Source organism: Spermophilus citellus, assembly GCF_964194105.1.
Source record: "Spermophilus citellus genome assembly, chromosome: 2".
In the NCBI taxonomy this organism is placed as follows: domain Eukaryota; kingdom Metazoa; phylum Chordata; class Mammalia; order Rodentia; family Sciuridae; genus Spermophilus; species Spermophilus citellus.
Genome location: NC_138183.1, coordinates 207,076,786 through 207,094,831, shown reverse-complemented (window position 1 = coordinate 207,094,831; position 18,046 = coordinate 207,076,786). Strand labels below are relative to the sequence as shown.

The following is an 18,046-nucleotide window of genomic DNA, read 5'->3' as shown; positions in this document are numbered from 1 at the left end:
AGGTTAACTTAGGACATTTATCCCTCTCAGTTGTCTTGGTTTACCTTCTCCATAGCTCTACTACCCACACTAATGGATATTTGGCTTTCTGTTTAGCTTATGACAGTGTTTGGGTCTGAACTCTTTGTCCCTTATTGTCATCGGGTCTTTCTCTCCAGTTACCATACTTGATTTATTTTCCAATCATTTCATGTTAATAGAAATGCTCTTGTGTAATGACAATAGATCAAGGTCTCATTGGGATGGACAATGCCACATGATGGCTTAGTTTAAAAAAGACATCTGTTGGTAATGAGGAACAAAAATATGAGTTTCTTTTACTTAGCTTGGTTACATTGGGAAGAATGTGGACTTTTGTTAAAATAGGATATAAAACTTAACTCCACTATTTGTTCATATATGAAACAGGAGACTAATATAGGGTTGTTTTAAGCTTTAAAATAGACGTATATAAACTTCTTAGCTCATTGATACCTAGTACGAATAGAATGAATTGTTTCCTTATGTCAACATAAGGGGATCTAAAGAGGTCTCTCCAGAGGCAGAAGAGATCTTGTGTACTTACTTGAACATTCCAGGCTCCTGACATATTACATAAGGAAGTCAAGGATGCCTTAGGACGAGTAGCAGGGTAAGAGATTTATTATAAAGGGATAGCACACATTTGAGAATGGGAATATGGGTGATTACTGAGAAAGTATGTTGTTTGCTTTAGTTTGGAGTTCTTATATTTATAGGGTAGCTAAGGGGCTGGGACTAGAACCGAAGTCAGGGTGAGGATACCCATTTTTTTTTTGTACTTCACCCTTCCCTTGCATGTTTTAATCCTGCTACTTAATTCCTCCAGATGCCTTGTAGTTATCTTGTTTTGTTCTTTTTTTCATCAGTAGGCAAGCTACTCTCTAGGAAGAAGTCTGGGTTGCTTACAAGTTGTTTTGTATTACAGTGGTTCAAGGGCGGTTCCCCTTTTGAGATTCATTGCTCTCTGTGTTCCTAAATTCCTGTCTCACATTGTTACTTTAAAAAAAAAAAAGATCCTTCTATAGATCATTGTCATTAATAATATCTGTAAATAATGTCCCAGGGAACACTTATGTTACCTTTGTTTTAAAGATTTTTATAACTCCTGCCCCTCCTTGTTGAGATAGTAATATCCAAGATAAGTAAAAGTAATTGAATCACCTTTTCTCAGTTAAATTTTGGTAATCTGGAGGAACACATGTCTCTAATCAACAAGCCCAGTTTTTTCAGCTTCTGTACAGGTGATTTCTGCATGATTTTCATTGTCTTAAAAATAAAATGAACAGTGACATTCTTTCTAGAAAACAGAAATTTTTTAAAAAGTAGACTTGAGGTAGGGAAATAAGAAGTCAGGGATGATTTCAAAGTTTCTAACTTGGTGAATAAAGATGACTCCAGCTGATGTGGGAGGCCAAAACAACAAGACTGGTTTTGCAATTTGGGAAGCCTGTTGAAGAATTCAAATGGTGATAATGGAAATAAAGATTGTGAAAATAGAGATGTGAAAACTAATTCTGATGTTCTCGAGGGTTTTATCTTCATTTTTTTGTCTTTTGATTCCTTGGACCCAAGCAACCACTCAGGAAGATAAAATCCTAAAGAATACCAAGACTTAATGGGGAGAAATGGTAGGTTAACCGTGCAAAGACTTGAGTAGAGGGGCTGTAGGTAGATGAGAGACTCAAGAGCAGGTCATGAGAAGTGTCATTTTTCTCTTACTTGAATGAGGTTTTTGTTTGTTTTTTGAGAAATAATGTCTGACAGCATATTGCAGGTGGCTTGGCGTATTGTAATAGATGCTCCGTAAGTGCTTGAATGAGTGAATGAATGAAGTCAGACAAATATAAGTCACAGAGTATGGCACAAAATAGTATATATTGTATATCAGTTACCTTTTAACCATTTAGTTTTATCTTTAGGTTAGTTATAAAATTTAAAAATACACTAACATGTGTAGACACATGCATGTTTTTTCGGGATATCTCAACTTGAATTTCACTTTTTAGTCTGCTTATACTCCCATAATTATTGGGTGTGAGGGGTGGGAGAAATCTTTCACCTGGTAATAAATACTTCAGGGTTTTTTTTGACAAATCAAATGTGAATATGCTTTTTTTAATTGACTTTTTAAAAGCCTTTATCTGGACATTAAACATTTTTTTTCTTTTTGCTTGCTCACTACTTTGAATAAATATATGCTCACTATTTTCAGTAGGATCAAATTAGGAAAACTTTGGCATTTCCCTTATGTTTTGTGTGTTACAGTGGATCTGAATCTACCTTATTCCTTGCCTATTTGCCACTGCCTCTCATGATTTGGGATTGTTCTCTCAGTGGGCATTTGTTGCCATCCTAGTCAGAGGAATGTCTCTGATAGTTAAGTGTAAGGAAGAGAAAAAATGGTCTTGTATGCTGGTGAGGATGCAGAGGGAAAAATGCTTTGTAAAGAATGAAATGTTAATCCCTGGAATAATTTATTGGAAGACCTGTAAAGTCAGGAGAAAAATGTTCTAAATCTCATTCTACAGAACATGCTAAATCTCTTCATCTTACTTATCCCTCCTTATTGATTTTTTTCCTACTATTCTTTATAGCTTTTGTGTTTCTATTGATGACCACTTTTTCCCTTTATTTCTCTGATTTGTTCTCTTTTTCTCTCTTCAGTATGGATAATTAGCTATAATATAAAGTTGAAGTTTTTAGTTTTATTTAGAGTAAATATATTTTCATAGTTAAAAACTCAATTGAGATTGACATCTTTATGTTCAAAGTAATTTCATAGTTTTTACATTCATTTAATAACTGATTTTTGGTGATTCAGTGATCCTTCAGGAAATGGATTTCCTTTTCTGGGAGCATTCCAAAAATAAATCATGTAGCATTTGCTTAGGGATTTGAACCAGCCATTGTGCAATTCTTCCTTTTCCCCTTTCCCATTATTTTTATTTCATTCATTGAAATATTTATATATTATTGAAATATTAATTTATTATATGATTTTCAACTTTTTGGAAAGAAGGTATGAAGTAACCATGAGGAAAAATCATAGAAAAATAGTTTATCTAAAATAAAACCATTTATTTTACTGTTTTTGATATAAAATTCAAAATTTTAATGAGTTGTCTTTGGCATTCTCTGTGAAATTATACTGGAATATCACATAAAACTTAGGAAGGTCTTTTCCTGATTTGGGGACTTCCCTTTGACTTTTATGTATGATTCTCCTTACTTTTCTCCATCAAATTCAACTTAACAAAAGTATAGAAAAAGTAAGTATATAAGAGCAGGCATCAGGACACCTGGGTTCTAGACCAGTTTATATAACTTTGTTCAAATTGTTTATTTGGTCAGAAAAATTTGAACAAAGTTTATCATTTGGTTTCTTTTGGTGTTCACAGTCTCTGAAAGTCAAATCTGATCTTCCTTCCTTCCTTCCTTCCTTCCTTCCTTCCTTCCTTCCTTCCTCCCCTCCCTTCCTTCCTTCCTTCCTTCCTCCCCTTCCTTCCCTTCCTCCCCTCCCTTCCTCCCCTTCCTCCCCTTCCTCCCCTTCCTTCCCTTCCTTCCTCCCCTTCCTCCCCTTCCTTCCTCCCCTTCCTCCCCTTCCTTCCTCCCCTTCCTCCCCTTCCTTCCCTTCTTTCCCTTCCTTCCTTCCCTTCCTTCCTTCCCTCCCCTTCCTTCCCTCCCTTCCTTCCCTTCCCTTCCCCTCCCTCCCTCCCTCCCTCCCTCCCTCCCTTCCTTCCTTCCTTCCTTCCTTCCTTCCTTCCTTCCTATTGAGCAGGGGCACTCAACCACTGAACCACATCCCTAGCCCTATTTTGTATTTTATTTAGAGACAGGGTCTCACTGAGTTGCTTAGAGTTGCTTAGTGCCTCGCTTTTGCTGAGGCTAACTTTGAACTTTTGATCCTCCTGCCTCAGCCTCCCAAGCTGCTGGAATTAAAGGCAGGTGCTGCTGCCCCAGGCTGATCTACTTTCAACCAAATACTTCAGTCTGAGCACTTTTCAAGATCAAGACTATTCTGTATACTAAATTTTTATTGCTTTTTAGTATAAAGAGTAAATAGTAGTATTTACTATTGAATAGTGATATTGTGAACTTTGATAATGTTACCCAAATTCTAAAGATGTTTGCTGTTTTTTATATGGAAATTATAATGTCTACCTTGCAAGGTGAATGTGAAAATTAAATTAGATGTGAATATACTTTAAAAATGTATAGTCCAGGGATTCTATAACACTATTGAGTTTTCTTACAATTTTATATGACTAGGTAGATTTAACAGTCACAGGCCTAACATATGAAAAGATGTTAAGTGTATGAATTGTATTGATAAAGCACCTTCTTGTGGTAATAGCACTGTAAGTGAACACAAGGATGTTTACATAGATTTATTTTTTGAGCAGATATTAAATTTCTATTTGGCTTCTTTAACTTGGTTAAAGAAATAATACCATTGTTGTTTGGTCTTACTAGTTGCTTTGTTAAGCATCTTATCTTTTAGTCATTAAGAAATGTGTTCCAAGTGAAATTTATATAAATAAATCATTCTATGGAATTGTTTTTGCCTTTTGGTATTATATTAATGTTTGGAAACATGACTATCTAAATAGGAGTTAAATATATACATTAGATATGAATGGTACACTGTTACATAGGAGTAGCAAATTTAATAGATAAGTCATATGAAAAGTACCTAAAAAGACTCCTGGGGCTTATGGTAATCTGTTTTTTGGCACTTTGTATACTTAGTGTTTTATGATCCATTCATCACTTTTAAAATATGTCAATAATATCAAGTATATAAAATTCTATGGCTATTTTATTCTGAGTGGAATAGATTTAAAGGTCAACACTACTCTCTTATGTAGGTTATGGGTGCTACATGTGTGCTTTCAAAGCAGTAGTGTGAGGAAACTTGAAGTGGGATGGCAGGACGGCCTCATCCCTATGACAGTAACTCCAGTGATCCAGAGAATTGGGATCGGAAATTGCATAGTAGACCTCGTAAACTTTATAAACATTCAAGGTAGGTAGAAAATATGTATTTCACATATCAAAGCGCTGCTAAAACTGATTATAAAGACTACTACTGCATTTGGTTGTGGCAAGTCCTGTCAGAGTATGGGGGATGGTTTACAAAATATTGTGCATGTTTATATTTCTCCTTAATTAGCTTACAGAGAAACAGTTCTTTCTTTTTAAGTTTTTATATTCATATTTGTTTTAAGATTTATTTCTGTCTCTAAATTATGTTAAAATCTTAGTTGACTCCATGATCGAGTATTATAATTGGCTTAATTGGAATCTCTGGCAAAACCAGTTAGTTCTTTGTATTTTAAAATCTATAGGAATTTATTTTGTATTCTAAGTTTATTATATGTTTAGATTACACATGATAATTTATAGATTTATGTCAGTGTTTTCCTCAATACATTTGTAACTGTATGAATTTATATTATGCTGCCATACTGATCCTAATGGGAAAATCGGTCTTTTTTGGAGTGACCATACTGGTTCATTTAAAGTTTGATGCATGAAATGAAATTCATTTCAAAAGGTTCTGCTTATCTATATGTTTTTTTTAAAACTATCATTTTGTGCTGTGAGACTAAATGAGGAATACCTCATTTACAATACTTTGTGATCTGAAATTTTAGGATATTAATTGACAGCTTATAAACCTCACATATTACAGGTATGTAAGCATGTTTTCATAGAGGATTTTGCTGGGTGAATATTGCTTAGAGGATATTATAGAATATTTAACTAACTAGAATATAAAATTCTCCTGATGACTGATAACAAATACTAGCTTTCTTGAAAAAAACATGCCATGATATTGAAATCTGTTTTGTAATTTTTAAGAAATACTTTAGGTACTTTTCTTTTCTTTTTTTTTTCTTTTTTTTATTGGTTGTTCACTACATTACAAAGCTCTTGACATATCATATTTCATACATTAGATTGAAGTGGGTTATGAACCCCCAATTTTACCCCAAATGCAGATTGCAGAATCACGTCAGTTACACATCCACAATTTTACATAATGCCCTATTAGTAATTGTTGTATTCTGCTACCTTTCTTATCCCCTACTATCCCCCCTCCCCTCCCCTCACATCTTCTCTCTCTACCCCATCTACTGTAATTCATTTCTCTCCTTGTTTATTTTCCCATTCCCCTCACAACCTCTTATATGTAATTTTGTATAGCAATGAGGGTCTCCCTTCATTTCCATGCAATTTCCCTGTTCTCTCCCTTTCCCTCCCATCTCATGTCTCTGTTTAATGTTAATCTTTTCTTCCTGCTCTTCCTCCCTGCTCTGTTCATAGTTGCTCTCATTATATCAAAGAAGACATTTGGTATTTGTATTTTAGGGATTGGCTAGCTTCACTAAGCATAATCTGCTCTAGTGCCATCCATTTCCCTGCAAATTCTATGATTTTGTCATTTTTATTGCTGCATAGTACTCCATTGTGTATAGATGCCACATTTTTTTTATCCATTCATCTATTGAAGGGCATCTGGGTTGGTTCCACAGTCTAGCTATTGTGAATTGTGCTGCTATGAACATCGATGTGGCAGTATCCCTGTAGCATGCTCTTTTAAGGTCTTCAGGGAATAGTCCGAGAAGGGCAATAGCAGGGTCAAATGGTGGTTCCATTCCCAGCTTTCCCAGGAATCTCCAAACTGCTTTCCAAATTGGTTGCACCAATTTGCAGTCCCACCAGCAATGTACAAGTGTACCCTTTTCTCCACATCCTCGCCAGCACGTGTTGTTGTTTGACTTCATAGTGGCTGCCAATCTTACAGGAGTGAGATGGTATCTTAGGGTGGTTTTGATTTGCATTTCTCTGACTGCTAGAGATGGTGAGCATTTTTTCATGTACTTCTTGATTGATTGTATATCCTCCTCTGAGAAGTGTCTGTTCAGGTCCTTGGCCCATTTGTTGATTGTGTTATTTGTTATCTTGTTGTCTAATTTTTTGAGTTCTTTGTATACTCTGGATATTAGGGCTCTATCTGAAGTGTGAGGAGTAAAAATTTGTTCCCAGGATGTAGGCTCCCTGTTTACCTCTCTTATTGTTTCTCTTGCTGTGAAAAAACTTTTTAGTTTAAGTAAGTCCCAATTGTTGATTCTTGTTATTAACTCTTGTGCTATGGGTGTCCTATTAAGGAATTTGGAGCCCAACCCTACAATATGTAGATCAAGGCCAACTTTTTCTTCTATCAGACGCAGAGTCTCTGATTTGATATCAAGGTCTTTGATCCATTTTGAGTTAACTTTTGTGCATGGTGAGAGGAGAGGATTTTGTTTCATTTTCTTGCATATGGATTTCCAGTTTACCCAACACCATTTGTTGAAGATGCTATCTTTCCTCCATTGCATGCTTTTAGCCCCTTTATCAAATATAAGATAGTTGTAACTTTGTGGATTAGTCTCTGTGTCCTCTATTCTGTACCTTTGGTCCACCCGCCTGTTTTGGTACCAGTACCATGCTGTTTTTGTTACTATTGCTCTGTAATATAGTTTGAAGTCTGGTAACGCAATACCACCTGATTCACACTTCCTGCTTAGTATTGCTTTTGCTATTCTGGGTCTTTTATTTTTCCATATGAATTTCATGATTGCTTTATCTATTTCTACAAGAAGTGCCATTGGGATTTTGATTGGCATTGCATTAGACCTATAGAGAACTTTTGGTAATATCGCCATTTTGATGATGTTAGTTCTGCCTATCCATGAACAGGGTATATTTTTCCATCTTCTAAGATCTTCTTCTACTTCTCTCTTTAGGGTTCTGTAGTTTTCATTGTATAAATCTTTCACCTCTTTTGTTAGGTTGATTCCCAAGTATTTTATTTTTTTTTTTTGAGAATATTGTGAAAGGAGTGTTTTTCCTCATTTCCGTTTCAGAAGTTTTGTCGCTGATATACAGAAATGCCTTTGATTTATGCGTGTTGATTTTATATCCTGCCACTTTGCTGAATTCATTTATTAGTTCTAGTAGTTTCTTTGTAGACCCTTTTGGGTCTTCTAGGTATAGAATCATGTCATCTACAAATAGTCATAATTTAAGTTCTTCTTTTCCTATTTTTATGTGTTGAAGTCACCCATAATTATTGTGTTGTGGACTATTTGATTCTTGAACTTGAGGAGAATTTGTTTTATGAATGTCGCAGCACCATTATTTGGTGCATAAATATTGATAATTGTTATGTCTTATTGGTGAATGGTTCCTTTTAACAGTATATAATGTCCTTCCTTATCCCTTTTGATTAACTTAGTCTTGAAGTCGATTTTATTCGATATGAGGATGGCCACCCCTGCTTGCTTACGAGGACCGTGTGCATGGTATATTTTTTCCCATCCTTTCACCTTCAGCCTGTGTATGTCTTTTCCAATCAGATGTGTCTCCTGGAGGCAGCATATTGTTGGATTTGTTTTTTTAATCCATGATACCAGCCTATGTCGCTTTATTGGAGAGTTTAAGCCATTAACATTCAGAGTTACTATTGATATATGGTTTGTACTTCCATCCATGTTTGATTATTTATCCATGTTTGATTATTTATCCTTTTTTAAAAAAATTTAGTTTGTTTCTCCATGATTATCTTTCCCCTCGCCCTCTGTCTTTACCGAGGCACTTCCCACTGATGGTTTTGGTTATTTTTCATTTCTTCCTCGTGTAGTGTTTTGCTCAAAATGCTTTGCAATGCTGGTTTTCTGGCTGCAAATTCTTTTAACTTTTGTTTATCATGAAAGATTTTTATTTCGTTGTCATACCTGAAGCTTAATTTTGCTGGATACAGAATTCTTGGTTGGCATCCATTGTCTTTCAGTGTTTGAAATACATTGTTCCATGACCTTCTTGCTTTCAGTGTCTGTGATGAAAAATCCGTTGTTAACCTTATTGGTTTACCCCTGAATGTAATCTGTCTCCTTTCTCTTGTAGCTTTTAATATTTTCTCTTTGTTCTGTATATTGGATATCTTCATAACAATGTGTCTTGGCGTTGGTCTACTGTGATTTTGTGTGCTCGGTGTCCTGTATGCATCTTCAATTTGTATATCTGTTTCCTTTTTTATTTCTGGAAAGTTTTCTGTAATTATTTCATCAGCAGGTTACTCATTCCCTTGGTTTGAATCTCTGTACCTTCTTCTATCCCGATGACTCGTAAATTTGGTTTTTTTTATGTTATCCCATAACTCTTGGATGTCTTTCTCGTGATTTTTTACCAGCCTTTCTGAGTTGGCTAGACTCTTTTCAAGATGATATATTTTGTCTTCATTATCTGACGTTCTGGCTTCTACTTGTTCCACTCTGTTAGTGATACTCTCAATTGAGTTTTTAATTTGGTTTATCATTTCCTTCATTTCTAGAATTATTGTTTGATTATTTTTTTATAATCTTATCTCCTGATAAAGATGCTTAACTTCTTCTTTTATCTGTTTATGTAATTCATTCTCTATGTGTTCTTTCGCTGCTTCAATTTGCTGTCTTGTATCCTCTTTAAGGTTCCATTCCATCTGTCTAAGGTGTTCCTTGAGTTCTTTATATGACCATTTTTCTGATGACTCTAGGTCCTCCTGAATATTTAGGCTGTCCTGCATTGTTTGTACTCCTTTTCTTCCTTGCTTTTTGAAGCTGCTCATGTTACTTCTTGTTCTGTTTGACTGATGAGTTACTGTTTACTCCTATAAATTTATTAGATGCTTGGGAGGAAAGGTATTAGAAGGGAAGGGAAGAAGTCACTAAAGAGAATGAGAATAAGCAGGTAGAATTCAAGGAAGGGGGGATAAGATAATTGAAAAGAAATGAAAAGACAAAAGAAGAAAAAAATAGGAAATAAAAAAAGAAAAAAAATTAAAAGAAATAATTAAAAAAAATTAAAATTAAAATTAGAAGAAAAAAATTTTAAAAAAAGTGTAAAAAAAATTAAAAAAACAACAAGAAAGAAAAATGAAAATGAAACAAAAACCCAAATCAAAAAAAAAGAGAAAAGAAAAAAAAAACTAATAAATGCAGTCTTAGAGTTTGATTAACTTCTCTTCCAGTAGGTGGCGCTGTGCCCACCAGGCCAAGGTTCTCCTGTCAATACCTGGGAACCAATCACTGTGCAGCAGTTCCTCCCAGACTGGGCGAGTCTCCAATCCTGAGTGCCTAGGGCCTCCTCTTGTGTCTAGTCACTTCCCACTTTTCCTCTAGCCAGGCCCCTCTCTCGGGTGCCGCTCACCACAATACTGGCTACACGCCAGGTTTGCTGCTCCCGGGAGCCCTGTTTTCATGAACGACTGGGCACACTCTTCCAGTTTGCCATTCCCTCAGACCCTAAGTTTGTAGAGCTTGGGGCTGAGAATCCTCAGCGAATTTTACTTGCCCTCCGGTAGCCACGCCCCCGGTAGCCGGTGCAAGAGACCTCAGCAGTCAGCCCTGGTGGGAGCGGTAGTTCCGCGCCTCGGGTCCCGCGCCACCTCTGATTCCCTCGGTCTGGATATCGTGCTCACGGGAGAGCTGGGAGGGGCCCTTAAGCTTTCCCCGATGTGTGGAGAGGGAAGGCTAGGGAATTACACACCTGTAGCCGCAGGTTTCAATGAAGTTATCTCCTGCGCCACAGTCTGATGACGTCAGTTCTCTGCCATGGTGGTATCTCTTGCAAATGGCGACAGTTCATTTCCCTTTGCCGGGTGACCAATGCAACGGGTGGGTCCTTACTGTCTCTCCCAAGCCCCGTTTCAAACCTGTGGCCCCTACCTATGAAGGCTCGGTAGGCATTTACCTCCGTAGGATCAGAAGGGCTGACCAGTTGTTTCAGCCGGATGGATTAGTGCTGAGTCACAGCTGTTTGTCTGCGGGAAGCAGGCGAACGGGAGCTTGAATTCAGCCGATCTGGGCTCAGAGTGTGTTCTGAGAGGCCCAGACTGTTTGCCCCAGATCCATGTCAGCTCAGCATTGCCTAGTGATCCTGAGCAAACAGATTTAGGTTGTTTATGACTCCCTATGCCTGCACAGCTGAAGAGGTCAGAGACTTGATCTCTCTGCGCCCGCCGCCATGTTGCCCCACAGAACTCTTAATCTCTTCTCACTTTAGGTACTTTTAAACTGTGTATTACAGCTAAGCAACATGAGTGACTGATACTTTTAAGTCCCCTGACAAGAAGTTCACTGACATTGCAGACTTTTAATGGGATAAGATCGTAAAATGTTAATGTGTAGTGACTTTATTAACTTATAATTACATGCCAAATGATGTCAATGTTTTTTGTTTTGTTTATAGTTAGTGAGTATACGTGTGTTCTCCAAATGGGGCATTAGTTCTTTTTCTCTGTTTCATGGATAATTACTTAGTCTTTGAGATTAAAGAGGCATTGGATTGTGTGAGGTTATATTTTTATCTACTCGTGTGTTTATTATACAGGTGAATTATATATTATCCTTCCTAATTCACAATATTTTTCTGCTCATGTATACAGTGCTACATTATATACTGAAGAGGTGATGAGGGTGGAAGTAAGCCATTGTTTGCTTTATAAAAGCTACATGCATACAGTGGGAAAAATGTTTTAAAACTTTCAGTGCTTTTTCCATTGTTGTTTGATTTCATTAACAAATACAGCTCTTCTTGGTAGTTGTAGCATTGGTAAATTAATTAATCAATTTCTTCCCTCACTCCCTCCCTTCCTCCCTCCCTCCTGTACAGTGCTAGGGATTGAACCCAGGGCCTTGTATATGCTAGGCAGGTTGTCTACCACTGAGCTACATCCTCAGCCTTTCATTAATTTTTTCATCCTTTCGTAAGGTGGGCTGCATTAATATTTAGGGTTGTTTGAATGAAAAACATTAAAGGGAAATTAAACATCAGTAAATTGATTTTAAAAATTATCTTATGTAAAAACCATGAAGTTCTTTGAGATTACTTTAAACCTAATTTGTAAAAAATCTGCCCCAAAAGAACAGCTTATTTTTAGAGACCTCTTGTCCCTATGCATTTAGAAACATAGGATACTTGGAAGTATTGTTTGACTTTTAAAAATATTTTACTTTGGGAGTTTATTTAGTTACTAATTTATTTTTATGGTGCTGGGGAACAAGCCCAGGGCCTCCTGCATACAATGCAAACACTCTTACCACTGAGCTACATCCCCAGTCCCCAGAATATTTACTTACTTGTGTATTTATTTATTCCTTCCCTCTCTCTCCCTCCTTCTATACCTGTAATAGAAGAATCCTGGGGGCACTCTCCCATTGATCAACTCCTTATCTATCTATCTATCTATCTATCTATCTATCTATCTATCGAGACAGGGTCTTGCTAAAAAGTTGCTGAGGCTGACCTCAAACTTTTGATCCTCCTGCCTCAGCCTTCAGAGTTGCTGGGATTTCAGGTGTGCACTACCTACCTGCTGGGAGTTGATAATAAACTGATTGACTAAGAGGTTTTAAAAAACAAACATTAGCAAATTTTATTGAGAATCTTCCCTTAGTTTAGGAGAAGTTTTAAAGAATATGAGGGTACTGCTTGGAAATGCTTTAATATTCACATACAGAACAATTAGTGTACTCAAACTAATTAAATAGTGGTATTGAGTTGTAAAGTTCAGAGAATGAATCAGTATCAAAAATAAGGCTTGAGGGCTGGGGTTGTGGCTCAGTGGTAGAGGGTTTGCCTAGCATGTGTGTGGCCCTGGGTTCGAATCTCAGCACTACATATAAATAAATGAATAAAATAAAGGTCCATCAACATCTAAAATAAATTTTAAAAAATAAGGCTTGAGAAAATCCTAAGGTGATTAGAGTATTAATTATTAAGGTAGATGGAGGAAATTTCTGCCAGGGACCTTCAGGAGATTACTTTGACCAGATCTGAAAGTAGAGCTCTGGATATTATTATTGTCTCCATTTGGCAGATAAAAACAGTCAGGCTAATATCCTTGACCAAGGCCATTGAACTTATAAATGGCATAGCTGGAATTTATAAAAAAAGCTTCTTTTTCTTTCTCAATTTTTAAATTTATCATAATCTACTAGGTATAATGAATCCCTGTTACCCATTACCCAGCTTGAAGGTACCAACTTGTGGCCGATTTTGTTTTATTTGTGCATCTACCTACTTTTTTGAATATTATAGATTTTATTTAGGGATGTTTGTAAAAGAAAACCAGACTAAATGTTGGCCTAAGTTGGGGATTTAGTTTTTTGTACCTAAGAAATCTAGAGGTAGGTGATGGCTGAGTAGTTTTAATTGCTTTAGGATATATCAGGATTAAAAATCTCTGCTTTGCTTGGCTTTTCTCTTATAGTCACAAGGTGGATATTATAGCTCTAGCCATCATGTCTACCTTCTAGACAAGAAAAAAGGGAAAAGGAGCAGTTGGAAAGGGATTCATTTATATCAGGAAATTAAATTTCTTGAGATTTTCTAGCAGATTTTCTAGTTAATCATTAACTAGAGCTATGTCCTGTGGTCATTTCTGGATCAGGGAGACTGAGAATGTTAGTTTTTAAGCTGGACTTATTGCTATCGCATACAATTGGGGATTTAAATTTACGAATAAGTGAGCATAGTTTTCTTTATTGTCTCAATATTGTAGATAATCTAAAAGTCATCTTGTTTAAATATGTATTTCATTTATATGTATTTTTGAATAGCCTTATTTTTTTAGTGTCTTAGTTTTGAATTTTTCCCCTCTTTCCTTGCTGGGTGTGATAAAAATAAACTTTCTGATTTACAAAAGTAATAGTAATGGTTGCAGTCTTTTCTGTTCTGACTGTTGCCATCTGAGGTTTGTAGGTATTGACTTTATAATTTCCATCTTACACAATTTTAAGGTACTTTATTTTCTGAACTTTCTTTTGAATATAGATTTGTGTATGTGTGTGTGTGTTTAAGATTGAACCCAGGAATGCTTAACCACTAAGCTACATTCTTATCCTTTTTTATTTTGAGACAGCTAAGTTGCTTAGGGCCTTGCTGAGTTGCTGAGGCTGACTTTGAACTTGCCATCCTCCTGTCTCAGCATCCTGAGCTGCTAGGATTACAGGTGTGCACCACTGCACCCAACTTGAATATAGATTTGTCTAGCACTCTGATATAAAAGATAGAGAAAGCTGTTTGGACATAGATAGACTTCAGGTGCTGGGGTCTCTCTTCAGGTGGTATAGAAGTATATTACTTAAAAATCAGTGAACTTTGTTTCTGTGTGAGTAATTGTATAGTTAATATCTACATAGAAGGGTTTGGTAATAGCTAAAGATGTTAAAAAGTCATTTTGGTTGAGGTATATTTGGTCTAATTATGACATTTTCCCCTTTTATTTATGAGTTAGAGGAATCTTTGTGTTGGAGGGGTGGTGAGTAGGGGGTGGGATCCTGGGGATTGAACCCAGGGTCTTGGGTATGCTAGGCAAGTTTCTACCATTGAGCTACATCCCCAGCCCTTTTTATTTTATTTTGAGGCAAAGTGTTGTTAAGTTGCCAGATTGGCCTCCAAGTTGTGATTCTCCTTCCTCAGCCTTCAAAGTAGCTGGGATTACAGGCGTGTGCACCTGAATTAGAGGAGGTTTTGCTATTTTAAAAAAAGAAAATGAGTACCTCTTCTGTATAATGTGTATAGCAAGAATATATGCTGAAGGCTTTTGAATATTTGAGTTGGGCAGAATGACTATATAAAACTCTGATCTGCAGTCTGCTCAGGTTGCTAAAGATAAATGCATCGTACATTCAATATCAGACTTTGCCGCAAGGTTTCATTCCCCAGAAGTACGCATGCTCATTTCTTCTGAGTTTTCCATTTTCCCTTTTAAATCACTTCAGCAGCAGTCTAAAAGGGAAAAGTTTGGTTGCTTAAAAGAATAGTTCTTGAGTGAATTCTTAAAGTGTAGACGATATTTTCCCTTTGGTTTTAAAGAAAAACATTATTGACCAGAATGTATACACAAATATTGAAAGGAAAAAGGAAAGTTATCTGCATCCTAGTTTTCTAAAACCTGGCAAGCTGTCAGAGCTAGAATTAGCTTTACAGATGGCATTGGCAACATATCTACATATCTCTAAGCCCTCATCCCCTGTGTTTTCTTCACTTGTCTATCAGTTACAATATCCAATCACTGTTCAGAGATGGAGAAATGGGATGATCACAGCTCACACAATGCTGTTTGGTTAGAAACGTCAGTGCTGCACAACCCACGGCTGAGTCAGTGTCTGTGAGAAAATGAACTGAATTAATATAGAGAGGGGGTTGAATCTCTGAACATTTAAAGCCTTTATATCTGCAACAGCATTATTACACAGTAGAGGGAGGAAAGCTAAAGGAAGTCTGTGGAGAGGTGAGGTGGGGGAAATTTTCTGAATGTTCAGAAGAATCTTGAAGATGATGGAAATATCAGATGTGCTAAAGTTTCCTAGTAATGCCCAAGGATGCTGACCTGGCTTTCAGTGCTGCATTGTTTGAAAGAGCAGAGTCCCTTTATACTCTGATTTCAACATTTTTTTCTTGTTTTTGTGTGTCTACCTTGGTATATGCTAAAGGAAGGTGTGTATGTATTTATTACATGATATCTTTGTTTTATAATTATATACATATACGAATATGAGGGAAAGATTGAGAAGGATATGTTGGCCTTTGTTTGATTGTGATCATTTACATTTCTAGATGAAAATGATCATATATCTTTCAGTTGAATGGCAAGTTATTTAAAATAAATGAAGTATATTTTTGTTGTTTTCATGACTTTGATGTTTTTTACTTAATGTAACTTGGGAATGCATTCCATTTGATACTGTATTTTATGAATATAGAAACTTAATTAAGGAAAGATTAATTTTGAGATATTTTTGATATATTTGAAAATAAAATTCAAGATAGAAATGAAATAATTGAAATAATTTTCTAAAGATGGAATTGGATATATTTTTATATTGGATGAATTAAGAATTAGTTTAATTACTTATAAGTAGTGGTATTTTACAGGACTAAATGTATTTGGAAGATAAAGCCTAATGTTTAAAATGACTTACTTTCTAGTTTTATAGAACATGCACTCTGAATAGAAAAATCTACAACTGCCACTGAAACAGAGAATAAGCCAGATAAGTTTTTGGGTTAGTGAAAATTGATTTTCAACCAGATAAAATTTCTAAATAAAGATAATTGTTCTTCTGTGAGGTTTTAAATCTAGGCAGGTGGCATTGCTTACCTAATTAGGAAATGTTAGCACAATTTAAAGCATTTTAACTATGTTTTATTCCTTCTGCCATCATTACCACTATCCTACTGATCATTTATTTTCTAAGGAATTTTGGGATATTCAGTATTTTAAAATTACTTTTAGTGTGTGTGTGTGTGTGTAGTTCTTTGCATCCTTTCCTTGAAATAACAGTGAAGTTCTTGTGATTTCCCCTGTTTAATGTCTAAAACTTTGGTCATCTTGCTGGTTGTCAAGGCTTATTTATGTATATAGTTGAATTAATCACATTATACATATATAAATTTGTGGTTTTGGGTCCAGAGATGTTTTTCTAAGCTTGTTATAGTAATAGAGTTATAAGAGTAGAATCTCAAGCTAGACCTTTTTATCTTAACTTTTTAGAATACTTTCCTGTGGTTCTGCTGATTCTTTTAAGATAATAATGCCTGTCATTGGAAAAGTAGTACATTTTCATTTCATAAATTTGGCAAACACTGGAAGGCCTATAAAAGAAAATAAAAATATCCTATCAAAATAATACTTTTAGGTATTTTGGTATTTATAGCCTATTTTTTCCCTGGATATACATTTAATGTATAAAAATCACACATGTATACTTAAAAATGATTTCTAGATATTACTGTATGAACTATTATATAACCTCTCCTTTTAGAAAAAGGAAATTCTGAACATACCCTGGGTCATGAAATTATCTTCTACATTATAATTGAATTACATTGTTTTATGTATGCATGCCTTGCAATTTATTTCACCAGTCTGAGTTTTGATACTTCATCAGAGAAACAGCATGATTCCATAGCATAAATTTCTTAAGAAAGGAAGACTATCTAAGGGAGTTAGGTAAAAATATAATTTTGATATTCTTCTGACAATGAAAGATCCTTAGCATGATTTCAAAAGTGAGCTCTTTAAAGATCTGCACACTACTTTTAAATATTGGTCTACAAGGTCTTTGTCCCAACCACTGAATGTTGGTATTGTAATGTGAACGAAACCATAAGCAGTAATATATGTTGAGTATCTCTTATCCAAAATGCTTGGGAAATATTTCAGATTTCCGTTTTTTTAAAAAAAAAAATTTGGAATACTTGCATATCAACAGGGAAGTATGTTAAGGAGGAGACCTAAGTCTAAACAAGAAAGTCGTGTGTTTCATATATACTTTATATATATAACCTGAAGGTAATTTTATGTAGTAATTTTGGTGCACTTGTGTTTTGACTGTGACTTATCACATAAGGTCAGGCTTGGAATTTCTCACTTGAAGTGCCCAAGAGGATTTTCGAGCATTTTGAATTATGGATGCTTAACCTGTAATGAATGGACATAGGTGTTTACCAAGAAAACTGTGTTAACAAAATCAGGCGATGGGTTAAACTTGACCCACGAGCCAACCTGTCTTAACACATTAAAAATGCTTATAATAGCATGCATAAATCAGTTGCTTCAAAAATATATTTAGTATAAAACCTTTAGTTTAAAATACTAAGGTCATGATATTTGTTAGAGTAATAAAAACAGGTTATTTTCACTTAAAAATAAAAATTTAGAATTGAAAATAGTGCTTCTTTATTAAGGACAAACTAATTCAAATGAATAGGAACATCTGATCAGAAATTTACAAGGAGGCTCACTTCATTTTTAAGAAAAAATGCTTTTAAAAGTGCGATTGAAAGTTTTAAGAACCTTGTCAATCTTCATATCTATATTCCTACACAAGGACACACATAAAGTAGTATTTGACAAAAGAAAGTGCTGACTTACTATATATACTGTGAAACTTCAGCTGTATTTAAAAACATGAATAATGATATAATA

At 35.4% G+C, this 18,046-nt stretch overlaps 1 protein-coding gene across 7 annotated transcripts in view; it reads left to right on the top strand.

Annotated features, from left to right (window-relative positions):
* The window catches only part of BTBD10 (BTB domain containing 10), a 64,005-nt gene that overhangs the window by 14,162 nt on the left and 31,797 nt on the right, over positions 1-18,046 (top strand). For 5 of the 7 annotated variants that reach the window (XM_081281680.1, XM_081281682.1, XM_081281679.1 and 2 more), the window contains one exon: positions 4,890-5,047. The exons of the other annotated variants lie outside the window; for them this stretch is intronic. In XM_081281680.1, the coding sequence (XP_081137806.1) occupies positions 4,947-5,047 (101 nt within the window). In that variant the 5' untranslated portion in view covers positions 4,890-4,946. The remainder of the gene's footprint in view (positions 1-4,889; positions 5,048-18,046) is intronic. 7 annotated transcript variants of the gene reach the window in all.